Source organism: Tinamus guttatus, unplaced genomic scaffold (assembly GCF_059628265.1).
Source record: "Tinamus guttatus ecotype Peru unplaced genomic scaffold, ASM5962826v1 Tinamus_guttatus_pri_ptg000652l, whole genome shotgun sequence".
In the NCBI taxonomy this organism is placed as follows: Eukaryota; Metazoa; Chordata; class Aves; order Tinamiformes; family Tinamidae; genus Tinamus; species Tinamus guttatus.
The window spans coordinates 976123-996430 of record NW_028289186.1 but is presented as its reverse complement, the minus strand read 5'-3'; the positions used below and the strand labels follow the sequence as shown (position 1 = coordinate 996430).

Genomic DNA, 20308 nt, shown 5'->3' with positions numbered 1-20308 from the left:
GTATAATGGGAGCCAAAGCAGTCAGAACTAGCCCAGGTGAACCTGCACATCCCCACTGTACTGCAGATACCTGGACGAGGTTGGGTGCGAGTGTTTAATGCTGTTCTGCAGAAGGCAACCAAAAGAACTATCACTACATGCAAGTCTACAGCTTAACCAGTGAGTCACCTGAGTAGGAACACGGTCGAAGTTCTTCCCCAGCATCCTCCTCATGTGCTTTCTAGCATGGGATGTCATTTGGTGCTTGAGCAGGAAAGAAAACTGGCAGCCCTCTCGAATGCAGTGGAAGTGGCTGTTCACCTGGTTATATTTGCAACCTGCAAACACAAAACCGATGTATGTAGCACACGAAAGTACTGAAAGGAAGAAGGGACGATCAAGAGACGCTCTGGACATAGGGCAAGGCTGCTGCTACTTGACAGTGGTTGTGGGTTCTTCAGGAACAGGCCTACATGAAAATCATCTTCTCTGACCTGCTAAGAAACTGCAAGGAAGGACTGTAATGTATGTGGATTCAAAAAGTAGGTGTGAGCTGCCAACTAGTCCCATCCTTTTGTTATGAAAGAGTAAGAGTTACCATTATGGCTCATCGTACCGTTATGACTACTGGTGTCTCAGGTTATCCAGTCTCAGAAATACATGTTTATGATCAGTCAGACCAGAAAAAGTTTCTTTTGTCTTTTTTTTTTTTCTCCTTTAACTGTACTCTTAGGACAGTACAGTCTCCCAAAAGCTCTACTGCTGGACAGTTTATACTCTCCAATCAAATAGAAAGGAGTTAGGAAGTGCTTACTGTCACTCCATATTTGCTATATAATATTGGCATCTAAAAACAACAAACAAAAAAATTTTCTGCCATTGCAATTGACACATTTTGCTCCTTGTTGCTACTGCCATAAATACTGAGAGTTTGTGTCTTAACTCACAACCTTTTTTTTTTTTTAAAAAAAAAAGCTATATTCTGTAGCTGATAAATAAGGGCTCACTACAATTAAAACACAGCTACATCAACAATCCTGCTACTGTATCTAATGTCCATCATCTCCTGTCCACACCCTCACAGAGGAACAGAGCTGCAGACAGGTCCTTTAACTGATCAGTAAAATCTGCCTACAAACAAATGCACACACATCCATCTATCTTTATATATAAATGTATTTATGCACACTTTTTTATTTTTTAATATATATATAAATATATGTATACCTATAGATGAATGCACACAAACCCTCTCAGGTCCTGAATCAGACCGGTGCTTCTGCACCTGCTATATAGATCCTTAACCCAAAGCAGCAAGCTGCACAGAGAAGCAGACATGCATCTACACGCTGGTATAACCACAGCCGCCCACACAAACACAGCCAGCTACGCCAGCCTAGCACGCCTGTCTGTATCTACCTGGGTAAACACACAGCCCTGGCTAAAAGCACATTAAATGCATGGCAAGCCCAAGCTATAGGCATAGGTACATCCTGCTGGATGCATGTACCCCCCTCCACTCCCAAAATAAACACTGCTGACACACGCACACTCTGGAGACGTCTTGCTGCCAAACGGCTCCGCGCTGCCCAGCCCATCATTAGCTCCGAGATAGTGTTTTATGTGCACGCCAAGTTTGTGTTTGTTTAGGTTTTCCACTCCCCCACGGCCCCACCTCAGCTGCCCTCCCCAGCCCCGTGTGCTGTTCTTTGGGCTGCAGAACAAACAGTGCTGGCGGGATTGAAACAGTATCAGCAAAGGGCAGGTGAAGGCTCGCCCGTTGCTACAGCAGCACTGCAGGCTGGTGTCACATATCACTGTCCTGCTTTGTCTAGCTCCTGCTATCACCTGAAACACCAAAAGTTGAGTAAATAACAGCAACTGCGCTGAATATCCTGACATGTGCAAATGAGAGCTGGGTAGGGACTGGCTGTGGAGTGTTGACACTGATTGCCTGGGTTACCACAAGCAATTTACCATTCAGGTATAAAGTCTTTATGTATCCACAGTGCAAAAGTAAAGTGCAGCTTTCGTTATTTTGGTTAGCTGTTTTCCTGTAATTCTAGAGAGAGAGGAAAAAAAAAAAAAGGCAGCACCCAGGGAAAGAGACAGTATGGGCAAAAATGCAGAACCATTTGGCTAAACCTGTAAGCCAGGGCTGACCAACTCAGGGAAGATGGAGCCAAAACACAAAGGGCTGGTGAATGGCAGGCAGTCCAGGATGGAGCACTCTCCAGGATGGAGCACTCTCAGCACTAGGGACCCCTCCCTAGTTCACAACATTTGCCTTTAAGCTCTAGGCTACCCTGCTGGTAATTCATTCTGCTTTCTCTTCTTATGCAGTTGTTTTACCAGCTTTTACATCGGCAGGCCTTGGATTCAATAGGTACCATAGCTTTGCAAATAGTTTTGGCAAATGACAGGCCTGAGTACTGTGCCACATCCTAGCTTTCTCCTCCAGCCATGCTCTAGTAGGAGGTTTGCATAAAGGAACAACACTGTATTTCTCTGGTCCTGTATTTTCTTGCCACTAAAAAGTGGCTGTGGAGAATGGGTAGGAAGAGAAAGGAGTTTAATAAACACCCCTCCCCATACCTCTATCTTTGGACAGAGTATTTACCCTTTGGCTTTCAATATGCAGCCCTGGCAATAGCTATCAAAAAAGAAGAAGAAAAAAAAAAAAAAAAAAACTTCATTTGAAGTTGCCTGGAATGAGGTTGAACAGCTACTGGAAATGATGCAGGAGGACTTCTCTGTACACAAAGAGACTCATCAGAACAGACATTTCGCTTACGCTTTTCTTACTCCTAAGAGCGCTCTTCAATTCTGCCCAAGACAAGCAGTAGGCACAAAAGACTCCGAAGTACAAAAAAGGCCTTTGACAATTAGATTAAAAGGAAAAATACAAAGGGGAAGTTTTATCTTCCAACAAATACATACACAAAACTGCTGTAGCTTTTTTCTATTTAACTTGGTCCTATTTGGGAAACCAGGAACCCTTATTCTTCATCCCAGGTAGACTAGCAACAGATTTCTGCTTTGTTCTATTTCTTGCTTTGTGATTTAACAACCAAATACACTTTTACCATAACTAGCAGACTCACTAACGGTGGTCTCAGCCTGGACACAGCAAAGATGAGAAGGGTGATGGGGGAAAGAAGAGAACTCACCTAGTCTACCACACTCTTCTCGCTTGGTGAAGTACTTGAAGCCATTGGCTGCTCTTCTCTCTGCCTTCTCATGCTTTTTCACATGCCAGGGCAGCTTGGTGGTGATGTTAGTCACAAAGTAGCACCCAGGTCGAAGACAATGGTAATGTCCTCGCATCCTGAACTCACAGTGCTAACGGGGAGCAAACAGACAGGCTACATGAAGCATTTTGCAAACAAAACCATTCTCATTTGCCTGCTCCTAATGCTTTTCCTCTGACGCAATGCGAGGTAGGCCTGAACTGATTTCCACATTGTATCCGTTGCACCTTCCGTGAAGCACAATGCAGATGTGTTGCCTGGTGGGTATTCTGTATTGCTCTGTTGTCTGTTCTATACTGAACTATCCTAAACCAGAGTGAAAAGTCCATCACCTCCCCCCATATTCATCAGAGATATCATCATGTCTCTTATTCCATTTGTTTCCTTGTTCACTTCATCCAAGGTATACATACGTAAAGCAGTAGTCTTTGCCATTCGATGTCAAACAAATGTTTTACTAGACTAAGTAATTGAGAACTCTCTACGATTCAGTGGTTAGACCAGGGATGAACTCTCAGTCTTGCTCCAGTAATAGCCCACTAGTTACTCTTCTCCAACACACATACTCAGGCTATTCCACTATGTCTTGAATTATTCTTACCTGGTTTGGACAGAGACACTGCAGTGAATAGTAAGCAAACTGGTCTCGCACATTCACCAAATTATTGTTGGGGTTGATGTGGTCCAGGCAGTGGGATTCTGCTTTGCCAGAGGTTTTGCACACATACTTGCAGTTCCCAAAGAGACAGTGGAAGTGGAATTTGTTGGCATACTTGCAGTCCGTTGCCAGGCAGGGATCACTGGAATACATCCAACATCTAATCACCACCTTCACTCATTTCACACATTTGTTTCTTTGCCAACATTTAACTCAAGGGGAGCCCAGCTGAAGCCTCTGTTCCAAACATGGCCTACAGATTTCCCATAGCCACCTTCCTCTTTACTAAAATTGATGCTGGCAGACACTACTACATAAAAGCCAGCAAGCAATGCACTTTCTTGATTAAGGTTATTAAGATATAGCAATGCATGGTGGGACCTGTAGTCTTTGAGAGCTGTACTTCAAATTGAAGAGCTCTTCAGCTCTGGATAGATGCTGCTTGTACTCACATCAATGGATTAGCAACTGAAAGGGAACTCTTGGGCACAATTACACTAACCTGAAAGAGGGCAAATGCCTTTAAATATATAACCCACAGAGATATGCTCCACCAGCCCGAATAACTAAGTTGTAATGCCTTCCCCGAGCATGAACTCCTGGGGCCTCATGCAAACCACTAACTCTTATGTCTTGTTCTGTCCATCTCTACGCTGGAACTACAGTTTCCAAAATGACAGTAGCATTCTGAAACATCTTAAATGTTTTAAAAGAATTTCACAGCAGAGCTCTACAAAAGGTTGTCTTACTCTCTGTCAGGCACCTCCCTTGAGAATTACTTCGTAAACTAATGCTACAAATAGGGGACACAGTTACAGAGACTCATTACATTTGCACAGAAGTTCAGCTGGACAGCAAAGTGCTAACAAACCTAAAGTGACAGATGCTTGCTCCTTATTTCTCAAGCTTCTGGTAGACACATTCTTGTTAAAGCACCTTTCTTCCCAATTCACCATCTGACTCCCTCCTCCTCCCCCAACAGTGTTCACTGAAAAAAATAAAGTCTCAAACTTAAGCAAGATCTGGATATGGCTGTCAGGCTTCACACTGAAAACCTCGAAGATGCTATGCTGCCTCCATACTCTTTAACCTCACAAATACTGCAAAGACGGATGTATTTCTATTCACCACTCAAGAGGTATAAAAAGTTCCAGTGATGTGTCAGTAAGTGTCTTTCTCCTCCAGAACCTGCATCTGAAAGTAATCCCGAATGTACTGAAAAATCCTGACTTTTTTTTTTTTTTTAACTCCCAAGGATAGCTAAAGTATTTTACAGATTTCTACAATTAATTTTTCTGCAAGATAAACACCAGAGCCCCCCGGGGGCTGGGTGGGTACCGATACACCAATAAGCTCTGAGAGCAAAGGCAGAGGGAACAAGGGGCAAGCAGCATCTGAAACAACTTACTTCTCCTGGAACTGGAGAAATCCGGGTTTGACCTGAGGCTTGGCATTCTCCAGGGAAGTGGTTGCCAAGGGTGAAGTTGCCAGGCTAGGCACTGATGCTGGGATCTGAGGCATCTGGGGTATGGTTGAAGCCAGCTGCTTCCAAGCAAGCAGAGTTGGGGCAGAGGGCACAGCAGCCGGGCTCTGAGTGGGCACGTCAAGGCCAGGAGCACTCGCCATGGTGACCGAAGTAGCAGATGGTGACGATGGGGCTAATGAAGCCTTAGCCTCAGCAGTAGTTGGGAAGGGAGACTCGGAGTTACTTTTCACAGTTCCACCCTCAGTTCGGAAATGGAAACTGCAAAAAGAGTGCAATTTCGAGATGAATTCCTGACCACTGCATAAAGTTTGATTAACCATGAACAAGAACATGGCAGCAGTCTGAAAGCAACTTAGCCCAGACTAAATCCTAAAAAGGACTCTGCGCACTTTGTGAAATGCACAATTCTCAACCATGCCAAATCTGTCACATACTGAACACATTTATTGTCAATAAAAATTAAAGAGGAGCGCCGTGTTCTGAAAAAAATGCAGCTAGGCACAGGATGCATGCGGATGCCCCAACTGCTGCCCTCATGACCGCATACCCTCCCACTCCTAATGAGGACTGCTTAGTAAGGTCTCCTGCACCAGGTATATTTTAAGAGCTGCCTCTCCATTTCCCAAGACTAATGCTCTCTTACTTGGCGTGCTTGATGGCTCCATCCAAGGTACTGAAGAGGGCACCGCATTCCTCCACGACACAATGGAAATGCACCTTATGGAGAAAGTCGCACTGCGCATCGCAGAAATCCTTGGTACCAAACCTGAGCAAATCAGACAAGCAGGCATTTTACAGAAGGCCCCAGAAGAAATCTTGGAAGAGACATATGGCTGCTTTTTTTTTTTTTTTTTTCCAATTCTCCTACTACCCTGGTTTCTCATGTACTGTCTTTGCTGCACAAACAGTACTTCTGCATCAAGTTACATAGGGCTGAACATGCAGAACAAGAACGTAAATTCTAACTGAAACAGACTGAGAAATTTCAGTAGCTGCAAAATTCAGAAGTACTCTAAAACAGAACTATGAAAAACAGTAGCATTCTTCGGTGCCTAGGTACAAAAGTTAGAGTGGAGGAACAATCACAGCTTAGTAATGTAAGACAAATCCAGCCCAACGGCATGTTGCTGAAGTACTGTTGGTCCATTTTTCTGCTTGAACTTACTGAAGTAGCAAAAGCAAAAGGAACAACAGGGAGGGATTCAAGGGAATCTAGATTCTGTGTCTCCCCTCTGCCTGAAACCACATACATGGCAGAGACCTTATGGGTATCTCCTGTAAGGCAACAAGTGCCTAAATACACATAAAGGGAGAAAAGCATAGTCCCTGAAATACATAAGGAGGAACAATGCTGCAAAGCAGACACCAGAGCAAAAGTAATCTGTAATGTGCCTCTTGCCACTCAGAGGAACCTGTCAAGAAGCCAAAAAATCCACTGCTGAGATTCACCATACTTAGTAAAATCCACACGAATGCACGGATTCCAGGAAATTCCAGAATCACAGAGAATCAAGATATCAAGTAAAAGCAGTGGCAGGAAGGATTTAAAACTCCCTGGCTGGGGAATCTTGCATAATTAAGGTGCAAGAGACTACAATTGCTCTGACGAGCAGGAAAGCAAGAAACAGGCAGCAGCCTGTGTGGTCCCAGGAGGGACCTCTTAACAATTTGAGGTTAAAAGAAAAAGATGTTGTACCGAGAAAGGGAAAGGCCAGCAGATCTAGAATACACGCAGTCAGTTAACGCTTGCGAGGAGAAGATAAAAGAAAGTAAGGGTGTGATAAGAGAAGAGATAAGAAATCAAGTTAATGCAAGCTAAAGTGTTTGTTTTATCAGGGACAAGAGGTACTATACTTAGAAAGAAGGTCGGATAAAAATGGGAGAGAAGTGATGAGTCAAGAAGGGGCACCCCTCTGAAACCTCTTTTGGACAGAAGTCATGGCAGAAAAAAAATTTTAAAAAAGAGAGAGAGAGAAGATATATGAAATAAGGATCTTGCAAAACAGCATACAGAGACTAGCTAGAAAATGCAAATATACACAAATCAACCAGTCTGGATGATGTGTGCCCAGAAGTGCAATGGAAATCAACTTAGAAACTGATTGCATTACTACTTGTTATTTTTTAAGCCAAAGAGAACAGGGAATTTGGCAAACTGGCAAAACTAAGATAGGTAATGATTCCTTAAGAGAAAAAAGAAAAAGACAAGAGATCTTTGGCAATTATCATACCTCTAGTCTTAACTTCTCTTTCCAATAAAGTAATGGAACAAATATTAAGAGGGAGGAGAAAATCATTAAACATCTAGCGGATAAAGGAACCATGAGCAATAAACAGCATCAGGATTATAAAGAATAAATCTCTCCAGACAAATTTAATTGCTTTTTTTGATAGAATTACAAAATTAGTGGATGAAGGGATGCAATATATTTGGATTTTAGTAAAGCGTTTTGATACAGTCTCGCATATGCTTAGAATTAATTCAAATTGGCTTGGATGTGAATACTACTACATGGATTGAAAACTGGCTGAAGGACCGTAAACAAAGGCTAATGACAAATAGCGATGTACTGAGCTGAGAGGAGGCATCTCATGAATGCTGCAAGGATGACTTTGGTTAGGTCTGAGCTTATTTAACATCTTCATTAGTAATCTAGGAGAAGAAGTAAACAGCACGTTAATGAAATTCACAGAAGATACTAAACTGGGAGGAGTTGGAAACACCAGTGCAAGAGGAGAGAAATAACACAGAGGGGCCTCGCAAGGCAAGGGGGAAGGCTCAGAAGGACAGATTCCTATCTGGGAAAAAACAGCTTATAAATCTGGGGGTGGGAAGCAGTATTTATATATACAGAACTCGTGAGAGATGAGAGCAACGTTACAAGCAATCCAATGGAACAGTGAACGGTAAAAACAATAGATATACATAATCTAACATGGATGTGAAGAAGTCAGCACAATTGTAGGCTGCATATATGGGGTGAGAAGCTTCTTGAAATCTCATGTGGTGATAAAGGAATGGTAGTTCAATTCTGCACACAGTCAGAGATAGAACTACGATGACAGCAACAGGATCAGCAGGCTGAAGGGACTAATTTACAAAGTCAGATTAAAAGAAGTAAATAAGCTTTGTTAAATGATATGCTAGAAGTCTGTGACTATTTGAAGGGGTGAACTCCAAATGAGGAGAGGAATTATCTGCTGGTTCAAGGGGATATAATTTGGAGTACAGCAATGAAATTATAAAAAGTGATAGTCAGGGAGCATACCAGGAGAAAAACAAAAAAAAACCCCAAAAACAAAAAACCATAAACACATCCTGACAGTGAAATGTATTATGTGGTAGAATAATGCTTCCAGAGACAAGAAAAAAGCCACACTGCTTGGCATAATTAAAACTAGGCTGAACAAAATGCTAGCAAACAGTCTGCAGGGAAGCATCTCGCGTTGGCCAGGGGCAGATGGACAAGAAGACCTTCTAGTCTTTTCCATTGTCAAAGTCTGTGATTTACAAAATGTCCACAGGCACATGCAGGCAACTATCTGTGTCAGAGCACAAACCCGTATGTGGCTGCCTGGGTGTATCTGTGTACGCTCAAAGCATGTTTTTGCCTGGGCACGTATGTGCATGTGTCTGTGTGTGGGTGAGTTTTGTATCTGTTCCATTTTCCTTTCAAGCCTCCTTGTCTATAATAAAAACATTGGTTCTTGCAGCAGAAACCATGCAGTTCCCATACCCCTTGTACTCCCTATTTGGTTTCTGCAGCCTACTCCTACGACAAAAAAAAAATTCACAGCAAGCATTTTAAGGCTTCTGTGATCTGTGCGTAATACCTAAAGATGGTCTAGCCCCGCTTCAGAGCACTCCAGAGATCTCCAGGACTTGCAGACTGGAGAAAGGAAGAGAAACCTGGGGTGAGCGCATGCTAACAGCACTACGTGAAGATATGTGCTCCCGTCTGGCTCTAATTCCCTCTGCAAAATAATTCTACTTGCACAGTCACTGCTTGTACAATCTTGATACGTACTGCGGCCAGTTAGGACTGAGAAGACTAAACGCCCTCCAGAAGGTGATCAGCGTTATCACAGAAAAAGTCAAGACAACTCAGCATTCAAAAGTGACCTACACGAGCTAGACACTTCGCAGTGAAAATCATTTCCCTGTCCCCATTCCTGGTCCAAAGCTTTCCTTACCGGCGCAGGTACATCTTCCACGGCTCAGAGAGTTTCTCCTGAACGAGCGCCTTCACTGCCTTTCCCAAGTACTGTGTTGGCTCCCCGGCCACAGCTTGGCTGCCCTCTCCTTCAGTCTTCAAGTTCAGCAGGTTGCCAAGGCTAGCACTGGTCTTGGACATCTGGAACAAGAACAGGGACATGGCATCGGGAACAGTACACTGCCCGACTGGATACCCTCAGGACCCTCCCATGGAAAGCTATTGCATTTAAAGATTAAAGGAGAAGACAATTAATCTGCACAACCTAGTAACACCTAACTCTTCTGCATCCTTCAACTATCAAAAAATTCTCAGTTGCCCATCTAAGAATATGCATGGCCCTTTTGTAAAGTAACGAAGTACAATGTCTGTTTTAAAAATAGAACTGAGATGAAGGAAGACATGCCCTATATGAATATGGAAAAGGTGAACAGACTCCTGTGCAGGCTAGTACAATAATAACCCTACGCAGCGCCTACAAAATGCTTATCTCTCAGTACAGAGAGAACAGTAGAACTGGAAAATTCTGGTTAATCTAGAACCATCTTGCCCTAGACACAAAAATGCCTCCTTTAAATGACTACCAGGTATGCTTTTTGGAGAAAGAGGGGAAAAAAAAAAAAGGCAAGAAATTCTACTTGGGCAAAATTCTGGCTCCACTTTAATCCGTGGAAAATTCTTACAACTTCATTAAATAGATTACTTTACTTTCTATGCTAATATAGAGCCCGCAAAACAGGACTTGGACTCATAGATTCCCCTGTGTGAAAGGCTTCAAACAGATTCTACACACAGAGGATTTAGAGGTTCAGGCACAGGATGTGTAGGACAGAAAAAGGAAGTTACTTAAGAGTGCTTAGAGAGAACATTTTCTTTCGTAATAAATGCACAACAACTCCCCAGGCCCATTCCAGCTTTACTGCTCTCAATTACCTCTAGTAACACAGTAAAATTCAAGGCATGAATAAAATGCAGGATTGGGCCCAATACTTGCATTATAAACTCCGCCCACTTGAGGATCTCAAAGCCTTTATAAATATCAGCTAATTAAGCCTGACAGCCCCCCTAAATAAGCTGTGCAGCGCTACAGGAACCCTGGTTATTCGAGGCTCTCTTAATGCCCCCTGAAGGTAAAGCCCCTGCTGCTATGTGGAGACTGCAGCTCTTTATGGAGAGAGTCAGAAATTTAGCTCATCTTTTTCCTTTGGTGCTGGGCATTCCATTTCTGTAAAGGGTTTTACTATTTTTTTCATACACAAATAATGCCACGGAAGGATTTCACTATAAACAGAAATCATGTGTAGTAAGGGGAAAAGGTAAGTATGATGTGTTGCTGAGCACAGAGCTGGTTTATGCAATCCTTCCTCTTGGAATAGCCTCTGTCCTTTGCTGCTTTATGTCACTATTTAATCCTTTTCCTACTGTAAAGGAACAAACCTGAAGATTATTTTATACCTGTGCTGCACTTATTCTGCACAATATAAAGAATCTTACGCAGGGTTGCATACGGACAAATGCTTATTTCTAAGCATATGCTTAAATCTCATTTAGTACCGAAGATTTTCAAGTGAAGTATCTATTGAAATATCTTCCTAAGGCTGAGGGCCTTCAAAAGGATTTAGAAACTCAGAGAACAGATAAAGTATATTTACTCACTGCAAAAAAGCTGCATATATGAAAGCCCTATAAGGACAATATGTAGGAACAAAAAAGGAAGAAAGTTTAAAAAGAAGTACCAGAACCCCAGCGTAACGAGAGAGCAAATGGAGGAGAAAAGCAATGTAAGGGTAAAAACAGAAATTAATGCTGAAACAAAGTGATGAAATGAAGGAGAAAGGAGGTGAGTGAATACAAGAAAAAGCCACTTTGCCCTCTTGAGGTTTATATGGCCTTGGTGCATATAATGCCCAGAGCCAAGGGGATGGCAATGGTTATGCCTCTAAAACCCATCACACAGTAAAATGTTATAGTATGGCTCAAAGGCTGCCCTGCTTCCTAATGCAGTTGTATACAACAACAAAATTAATCTTGCTAGAGCAGAATTTATCACGTGAAAGGGGAAAATATATCTGAGATGATGCATAATTTAAGGAAAAAAGTAAGGAAAAAGAAACTATGCATTATTTAAAATAAATATTCTAGAATATGGAAAAGTGTGCTCTGCTGGACACCATTACTCAAACCGGAAAGGCAGAAATAGATGATTTGGGCTCAAAACTTCATTTTTTTTATTCTCTCTTTCATAAAAACAAATGATTCCTTTCTCCCTCCTCAGTGAAAGAAAATGGCTTGAAGTAAATAAATAAAATGAGTAACTATAAAAAGAGAGTAAGGAAGAAGTTGCCAGGTACTAGAAATAAAAATGGGTAAAAAAATATTTCAGAACCTTCCTCTGTCTAGAAAGGATTTAAAAAAAAAGGGGGAAAAAAGGTGTCAGAGGCTGCAATATATTTCTTCAGCCAGTTCATTAAATTAATTCGTAAGCAGTGGCTCTGAAATTATACCCGATGAAAAATGGTCTCAAAATTTAAATGGTACAAACTCATCTTATTAGAGGCAAAACATTAAAAAACAAACGCATCTCCCCCCCACGCCCCCCCGCCATTGCGGCTTTAATTTCTCTTGGTGGGGGGAAATGAAGGGCGTTTGATGGATGGCTCTTACCTTATTCATAAGCGAGGATAAAAGAGATGAATTTGCCGAGACTGTGTGGCCATTTGATTCATTACTGGAACACACAAACCAACAGGGTTTAGTTAAGATGTGCGCAGGGACTGTGAGCACTGAGATTAATTCTTCTCCCTTCAAGCTGCCTCACTCCTCACCTGCTGTATTCAGAGGAAGAGAATGATGCCCACCCTCCCTTGGGGCCAGTCAAACTCTTACTTGTAACAGCCAACATGGAGAGGAAGAGGGTCACAAGTTTCCAGAATTAAGTTCTTCCAGCATTTAAACAGTACAGACCTCTTCTGCCAGTGTCCACAGCACACTTACTTTCTTACTAGCTGACACACAGCCCACCCCATGCTTCAGTCTTTCACCCTGCTAGAAGGTTGCAAAAACACACCAAAAAAAAGAGACAGTGCTGGAGACACAGGCCCTCTCCACAACAGAGGAGAAGACAAGGCAACCCAGCTTTACCAGTGCCACAGCTAAACATGGTGAAAAGCAACCATAGTGTTTCACAAACATCAGCAGTAGTTCCAGCTGACAAGTGCCAAGGTGCTTAACTGAGGCTTGGCTAAACAATGTGTAGAGAATATAAAAGGGTTGGAAGAAATTGGGCTCAGTTATCCCTACTGTCCATCCCAGCTGCAGCTTTTCCACACGGGAAAACCCCAAATACTCCTATTCTCAGTAGAAATGCTGGACAAGTAGGGCAGATGCTTAAAGATGGGTGCATTCACATTGGTGCAGTGATACATCACCACAGCTACGGACAAGCACATGCCAGACCCAGGCCAGACACAGCAAGGCACGCAGTAGTTTCTCCTGGAAGGTGCCTCTCTTACACCTGATTCGATGCCTTGTTACACCAGTGCAAACACTCTTACTACAATGTAGCGAAGTGTGACAATAGAGCAGTTTCAATCAACTGGTGATGACAACAGCAGAAAGATCCAACTGAAACAAGAGGTTTGCCAATGGCAAAGAGGCGGACGGGGAGGACTTCTGTTTGAAAGTGAGTAGCTGTTTAGGTGCCCCCAAAACCTGCAGGAGAACACACCCTGGCAGGGAGCTGGGGGAGCTTCCGTGCTCCTGCTCGCGATTATCTAGCTCAGCCACTGTGAGACTAACTTTGATCAAAATGTTGTGTCCTCTCAGGCTACACATACAGAAAATTCTTGGAGATACAAGCTGCAAAGACCTAAGCGTGTCTGCCTGCTCGCTTCTCTCACCCATGATCCTTGACGCTCAGGTCCAAGCTGTGTTCCTGCAAGGGGTCCTGAGTGGCAGCAGATAATGATCCCATGGCTTCTACAGGCTCCTGCTTCACCTGGACTGGATTGAACCGTCCGGGAGTTGTTGGTTGTCCATTCCCTGCTTGAGAAAGACAAAATGAAATTCAAAAATTACATGAAAAATTGAGGTATAAAATAAGGTTACAACGGCAAATAAAAAAGTTAAATGACTATCGCCACTGCATAAATGGAAAAAGCAAAGAAAAAGTGTGGGGGGAGGGAAGTGCCAGGACTGCTGGTCAGCATTTATTGCCAGGCTGACATGATGGGTTCTGACGTCCACTCCAGCGTGGAAATTCTTCAAGTGATAATTATTGCAGAATTATGTCAAAGTTGTCCAGGCTATGGGCCCTTTAAAGGAGAAGGGCGGAAGGAGCGTGGGGGAGACCTGATTCTCTGCACAAACTGTCATAACTAATTTGCGGGGCTGCCTCTTAAGCGTTTATTAAAGACTCTGTTAATGCTGAGGCAATGTGGCAGCTTTCGACTGCTAGTCAAGCCCCCTTTCCCATCCCCAATCCCAGCGTTGCCGTAGTGACGGTGAGGGTGGCCACTGCGCGTGCCCAGCAGGAGCATCTGCCCCATCGGGGCTATCGAAGGTGACAGCCAATCAGATCGGTTCAAACTGCGTGACCTGCCTCCCATCAGGTTGTCCCCACAAAGGGGACTTTTTTTTTTTCCTTTTTGGGGGAGAAAAAAAATTTTGTGCGAAACACATGGAACAGAAATTAAAACTAAAGAAGAGGAAAAAAAGAAAAAAATGGAAGAAAACAAATTAAAGAAAATATTAAGAAGAAAAGCAAAGAAAAAAGGAGAGAAAAAAAAGTTGCTGACAGGAACATGTCTGCAGAGCTTTTTTCCACAATCCCCAAGTGACTAAAATATTAATTTACCCTCAGGCAGTACAGCTGACGGCGAGCTGCTTCACAGACAGCAAGTGGCATTTTATTAAAAAATAAAGGAAAATAGTTCCCTCAATGACCTTTCTCTGCTTTAGGAAACAATTTTTCAAATAATAATTTTAAAAGTATGTGAAAGTTCCCCTCCCTCTTCAATCAGATCACTTAGTCCTACTCCCTCTCTGGCAGGAAGAACCGGGGCAGCCCCATCCTGCCCATGACCACAGACCTGCTCTGGCCTTGCAATGCTGGCAGGGAGGGAGCTGCAGGCCACTTCCATGGCAAAGTTCTTCCCTCCCCCAGAGCAGAGAAAGGGAAATAGAGAAGAAGGAGTGAAGGGAGTGAAGGACTAAGGCACAGCAGGAGGAGAGCACCTGATGGGCTGCAATGTTTTATGGAATGTGCCAATACTATCTCCAAAAACACAGCAGGCATGACACAGCTGGAGCGGAGAACTAGCCTCCGAGATGGGAAGAGGCAGAGGCACCGCCAGAACTCAGGAGGGCCTGCAAAAGAGGGCTCAGGCTGCTGCACAGCCTGCAAGGACTGGCCGAGGCTCTTCTCCAGTTCCTTTTTTAATACAGTGCTACTTTGTTTTCAAGCTACAGCAAAGCAGGTGGTACACAGAGCACCACCACTCTTTCAGGTCTGAAAGAACCTGGTTTAGGAGCCTACTCCATCTGCGGTACAGCAACGAGTTTTGTGCCTCTCTTCTGGTTACAAGAAGAAGGCCAGGTTCCACAGGACGGCAGGTCAAGACTGTCCTCTTCAAGGGTTCTGGACATGACCAAATTAATTCTCCCATTTATGTTCCTTTATTATCCCTTCCCCCCTCCAATCCCATGGACAACTGAATGACTTTTGCTCCTCTCCAAATCATCAGGCATTCCTGTTCCTCCCACCACCAGCACAACCAATGAGAGTAACTCACCTGCTTCAAGTGCCACAGAGGGCTTGAGTGCAGCTGCTGCCAACCTTGCCATCATAGGAGAGATCAATCCCTTGCTAGCAGAGATCCTTTCCATTATAGATGCTGCTGGAGCTGGAGAAGCAGTAGCTGCTGGGTCACCAGATCCTGAGATGGCTTGGGATGAGGAATCTGCAGAAGCAGATGATGATGGATTTGTGCCAGAAGTACCAGGAGTCATCAGATTAGCTGAGCTGGCAGGAAGTGGTGTAGAGACCCGGCTGGGAATGATGGGGAAAAAGGATCCGGCTGTTCCGGGAAGTGCCGAGTTGGAGAGTGCCAGGGCCAAGGGTATATTGCTGGGAAGAGCCTGGGAGAGCAGGCCAGAGATCTTGGTGGCTGGTGTCATGCTGTTGGCAGGCTTGCTGGCCTGGGAGGAAGCAAGCTCAGCAGCAGAGGAGGGTGCAGCTGGGACGATGAGAGAAACGGAAGACTGCTGACTGGTCGGGGAGGCACTCAGACTGGAGTTCTTCGAGCTCATGGCAGAGAAGTCAATGAGGTCATCGTTACTGGACTCCTCTTGCTCGTTATCCTTAGATCCTAGGAGAGAGGCAGGCAGGCCGAGCACTCCTGAGCTCCGGATGTGACGGCGCTCATGCTTGCGTTTATGGGAGGTCATCTGGCTGGTGGAGGTGAAGGTGAAGCCACAGCCTGCCCTTATGCAATGGAAGTGGTTGGTGGCCTTGCTATAGACACAGCCCTCATACTTGCACTCCTCATACTTGTAGAACTTCTTGAAGCCATCCTTGGCATAGGCATCATCTTTGATGTGGTAGCTCTTGTGCTTCTCAATGTCACACTTGTTCTTGAAGGTAAATGTACACCCAGGGCGCCTGCAAGGGCATTGAGGAGAGGAGGGTGGTTGGCAGTGTGAACTAGGAGCACAATGCAATTGCTGTCACCTGCCTCCCTCTCGGGTAAGGGCTAGGGCCACTAAGAGACAGTGGCCCTGGTGGCAATGGGCTCGAGGCCCCTAATGTAGGTTAATCTGTGATTCCAGGGCAAGCACAAATGCTGCCATGTAAGAGAGCTGGAAAGCTGGTTCCACTCTGAGAAGAGCCAACACGACGCGGGGAAGCAGGCACCCAACATTGCAAGTTCCAACCAAAAGAGCAGCTAAAAGGGGACTGAGGTACAAAGTGTGCTTTCCCATTCTTCCCAAGAAGATGAGAAATGAATAGAAGAGCATCTGTGTAACAGAAGGCAGAGTATGGCCCTGAAAGGGATGAGCTGACTGAAAGGGATGGCTGACTGTTGGCTGGGCAGAACTCTAGCATGAAATACGCCTCATTTGGGCTCCGTCAGGGCACTGTAACAGCTTCCCCAGATGATTCTATTACATGTTTCCTAGTGGGCAGACTTCCCTCAGATCACCTCAGACAGGCCAGTGAATGAATCTCCTGCCTTCAGAGTGCTCTGTGGTAAGACCGTGGAAATCACATCCACCCTGGAGCATGAGTTCTCTCAGCAGCGATACTGAGAAGGTCACCGGAGGGAAAAGCAAGTCCCTGCGTATACGCCTGAATTTACAACTTGGCACAAAGAGGCAAACAGACTATGCATCTCTCAGGCAGAATTCCTCCCCTTCCCTGCTGTCTCACCTGCAATGGAAGTGAGTGGTTTTTTGCCCATAGAACTGGCACTCCACGGTGCCGCAGTCCTCCGTGGCACGGAACCGCTGAAAGCCATCATTGATAAGCTGCGTGTTCTTCTTGTGAAAGTTCTCATGGGTCATCACATCAGAGGTGCTCGTGTAGACCTTGTTACAACCCACCTACCCCAGACCGAAACAGGGAGTCATCAACACAGCATTTTAATAGCCTACCACAATCTTATTAACAGCAACAAGAAGAAACGTATGAGCCACACACAAACATCTAACAGTTCCATTTGGGCATTTCTCCTACGAGAATTATTCTTCCATTTAGGGAATATGAAACTGACTGAGAATGAGTTATCCTTCTATCAGACAAGGCTAGGGGGTGCAACATGAGGTTGATCTTCTGAGCTTGTTAACAGTGGGGTTCAGTCTACTGAAGCAGAAACCCTATGTTCAGCTGATATGTGCAAAGTGGGTGTCGTTTTTTTCCCCATCACTGTTTGGACTATCAATTCAATAGTTTTAAACTTGTGCAGCAAATGGGAATGGTGTGATGAGCCTGAACGCTGAAAACCTGCCTTCCTCTGGGCAAAGCGGGCAACTTTGCCATATTGAGTAAAAAACCACTGGAATCTGAAAACGTCCTCAGCCCTGCTAAGGGAGGATTTTTTTTTCTTTTCTTCTCTAGCACAATGTGTGCCAATGCCTGCACCATCTCAGAAGTGAAGAGAACGAAAACACCACCTCTCAGTTCAGCCCAGGTTGATTCAAACAGGCAATAACAAAACCCATGACAAATACCCAGAAAAAAAAAATAAAAAGGATCTCCAGCTATTTCCAATATAAAAAAGCCTCTCTCTCTCCACACTGACACCTTGAAAAAAGACAGACACTGCACGGCATTAAAAAAAAGAATTAAACAAAAACCTCCTTAGGAATAATTCGCAATGCAGCTCTTGGTGTTAAAGCCTAAAAAAATGTCAGTTTATATAAACAACTAACTGAATTTTATCCACACCAATTATGGACATAAAGAAAAAAACACCCCACGAGATGGATGGCACAAATCCTGCCATTTAAGCAATATTTTCTTTAATTGGGAGTTTATGTTCGGACACCTTTCCTGTAAGACACTGCTTACATGGGCATTATTTTACTGGAAGACAGTGGGCATGGAATGGAATTACCCATATATAGCTCTTTAAACGAGGGTCTCTCTTCAAACTCCCAGCGACTTAAAAGCTGTGAAATATTAATTGTATGCTACAAAAAATTAAGCAAATCCAATCCTGGTTAATCAAAGAAACTCAGCAACGGGTATTATGGAAGAATAACAGAAAATGTCCTCAACCCAAAGTCACATGAAGTCCCCAATTCATCAAAAGCTTGTAAGCACATGCTTAAACTAAGTCCTATTCAGGACAGAACTTGAGCGCATGCCTAACATTAAGTACATGCTTAAGCTCCATTGACTTCAAAAAGCTGAGCTGACTTCAAGTCAAACATATACTTAAGTCTAACCCAGCAAAGCATTTAAGTGAGACCTGAGTTTTTATAATAAAAAGGCTTTCAGAAAACATCTGAATATTCTCAGTTTGTAATTATAGCCCATTTTCATGGCAATACTTTAGGTCACAATTTTGATGAAGCAAATGCATACCAAAACCTCTGATCTGAGGCACAAAAGGATCAGATCTGTCCTTGACAAAAGAACAGCAATGTGGTCACAGTTATATCTACATAGTAACTCCAACTTTGGTTGCACTGTTGTTGAAACTTGCCCTGCTCTCGTTGTAAAGCTCAAAATCTACAATGCAGATAATTTTTAGTACTGTTGGCAAAGGAGATGGATAGCTGGGGATTAAGTCTAGATAGGTGACATCAAAACTCTATTACTTCAGATTACACCCATTTGCCTCAGGGCAGCCTCCTGCATCTTAACAAGGAAGTGAGAGGCTGCCTGAGTGCCAGGACCTTTGCAGTTGACCCCAGCCAGGACACATCCTGCACAACAGCTCTGCTTCTTTGTGTGCTTCTTGTGCCACCATCTGTCCCCCAGTCCAGCAGGTACCTGCATGCAGTGGTAGTGTGTGCTTTTCCCGTTCAGGTGACAACCATGGTAGTACACGCTGCAGTCGTCCAGGGGGCTGAAGCGCATGAAGCCGTGCTGGAGGGAATTATCACGCTTCTTATGCATGTTGTAATGCCGAATCACATCCTGTTTACTAGTGAATCTCTGGGGAGATAGAGAGATGGACAGAGTGAGATACACACGATGGGAGTGGGTGAATAATTCTGGGGGCAGGGGTTTGTGTTGTTAACAAACTTAGGCTACCAGGATTTTAAAGCTCAGCAGTAGTCAGCCCAAGAGAAATTAAAGACAAATTGTGTGCATGTATTTTTTTGGTAATGGGAAAGTATACGCAAATAAGAAGTTTGAGTAGAGTAAAACAACAGTAGTGCGATGTCCAGGACATGCTCCTTGCAGTCTTAAGAGTGCAATTCTTCTAACATAATTTTGGCTGCTACTATCTCAAGAACTGCTATAGTTAGAAAGGAAACCAGTGAACTAAACAGCTTGCAAGAGAGTAATCCAAGCTTCCAAATCAATCACTCTTGCGGTTAGCAAGACACTGGCTGCCACACTCGTGTCAGACTAAAGACTTGAAAAAACATTCTGTTCTTTTATAGCATTACACCATTGGTTTTAAGTCTCCTGCCACCCCTTGAAGGTAGGATGGCTTTATTGGGACAACAGAGACACAAAACTTTCTTCCAGTCATAGAAAAAGCTTGGAGTAAGTAGAGCATACAACTAGAAAGTTGTATGATCAAACATCTCTTTCATCCTTCCATCTGCATGAACTAGTAAGGGGTACCCCACTCTCAGAGAAGGCTAAGTGCCTTTAAAAATGAAGCTTTTCATTTCCATTTCCCACAGACATCAACACTTAACAGTGAAGGTGGGAAAGCAAATCTGATTTTTTTTTAAAGAAATCAATATCCATTTATTTTGAGGAGTAATTGAAAAGGTCTGTATTCTAATGTTTAACAACTTTTCCAGTCTCTCTCATAGGAAACAAACGATTATCGCTTCCACTCTTTCTTCCTATAATACCAATCCTGATCAATCCCATTGGTATTGGCATGGGAATATATGGATATAGATTTCAATAGGAATCCCTTGGAGGTGGGAGGTATGATTTCCCAAGGTGTATGCAGAGGATTGCTATTGCCAATCATTGTTAATTTGTGCCCACTTATTACAGAGCGTTACTTATTATAAAATATAT

General features: G+C 43.7%; 1 protein-coding gene across 1 annotated transcript in view; it reads right to left on the bottom strand.

The window, feature by feature from the left end:
• The window catches only part of CASZ1 (castor zinc finger 1), a 78459-nt gene that overhangs the window by 8607 nt on the left and 49544 nt on the right, over window positions 1–20308 (bottom strand). The window contains exons 6-16 of the mRNA XM_088536170.1: window positions 19088–19252; window positions 17018–17190; window positions 15381–16249; window positions 13488–13629; window positions 12253–12316; window positions 9569–9729; window positions 6018–6140; window positions 5297–5632; window positions 3832–4030; window positions 3150–3321; window positions 169–317 (exon numbers count right to left, since the gene is read on the bottom strand). Of these exons, the coding sequence (XP_088392296.1) occupies window positions 169–317; window positions 3150–3321; window positions 3832–4030; window positions 5297–5632; window positions 6018–6140; window positions 9569–9729; window positions 12253–12316; window positions 13488–13629; window positions 15381–16249; window positions 17018–17190; window positions 19088–19252 (2553 nt within the window). The remainder of the gene's footprint in view (window positions 1–168; window positions 318–3149; window positions 3322–3831; window positions 4031–5296; window positions 5633–6017; window positions 6141–9568; window positions 9730–12252; window positions 12317–13487; window positions 13630–15380; window positions 16250–17017; window positions 17191–19087; window positions 19253–20308) is intronic.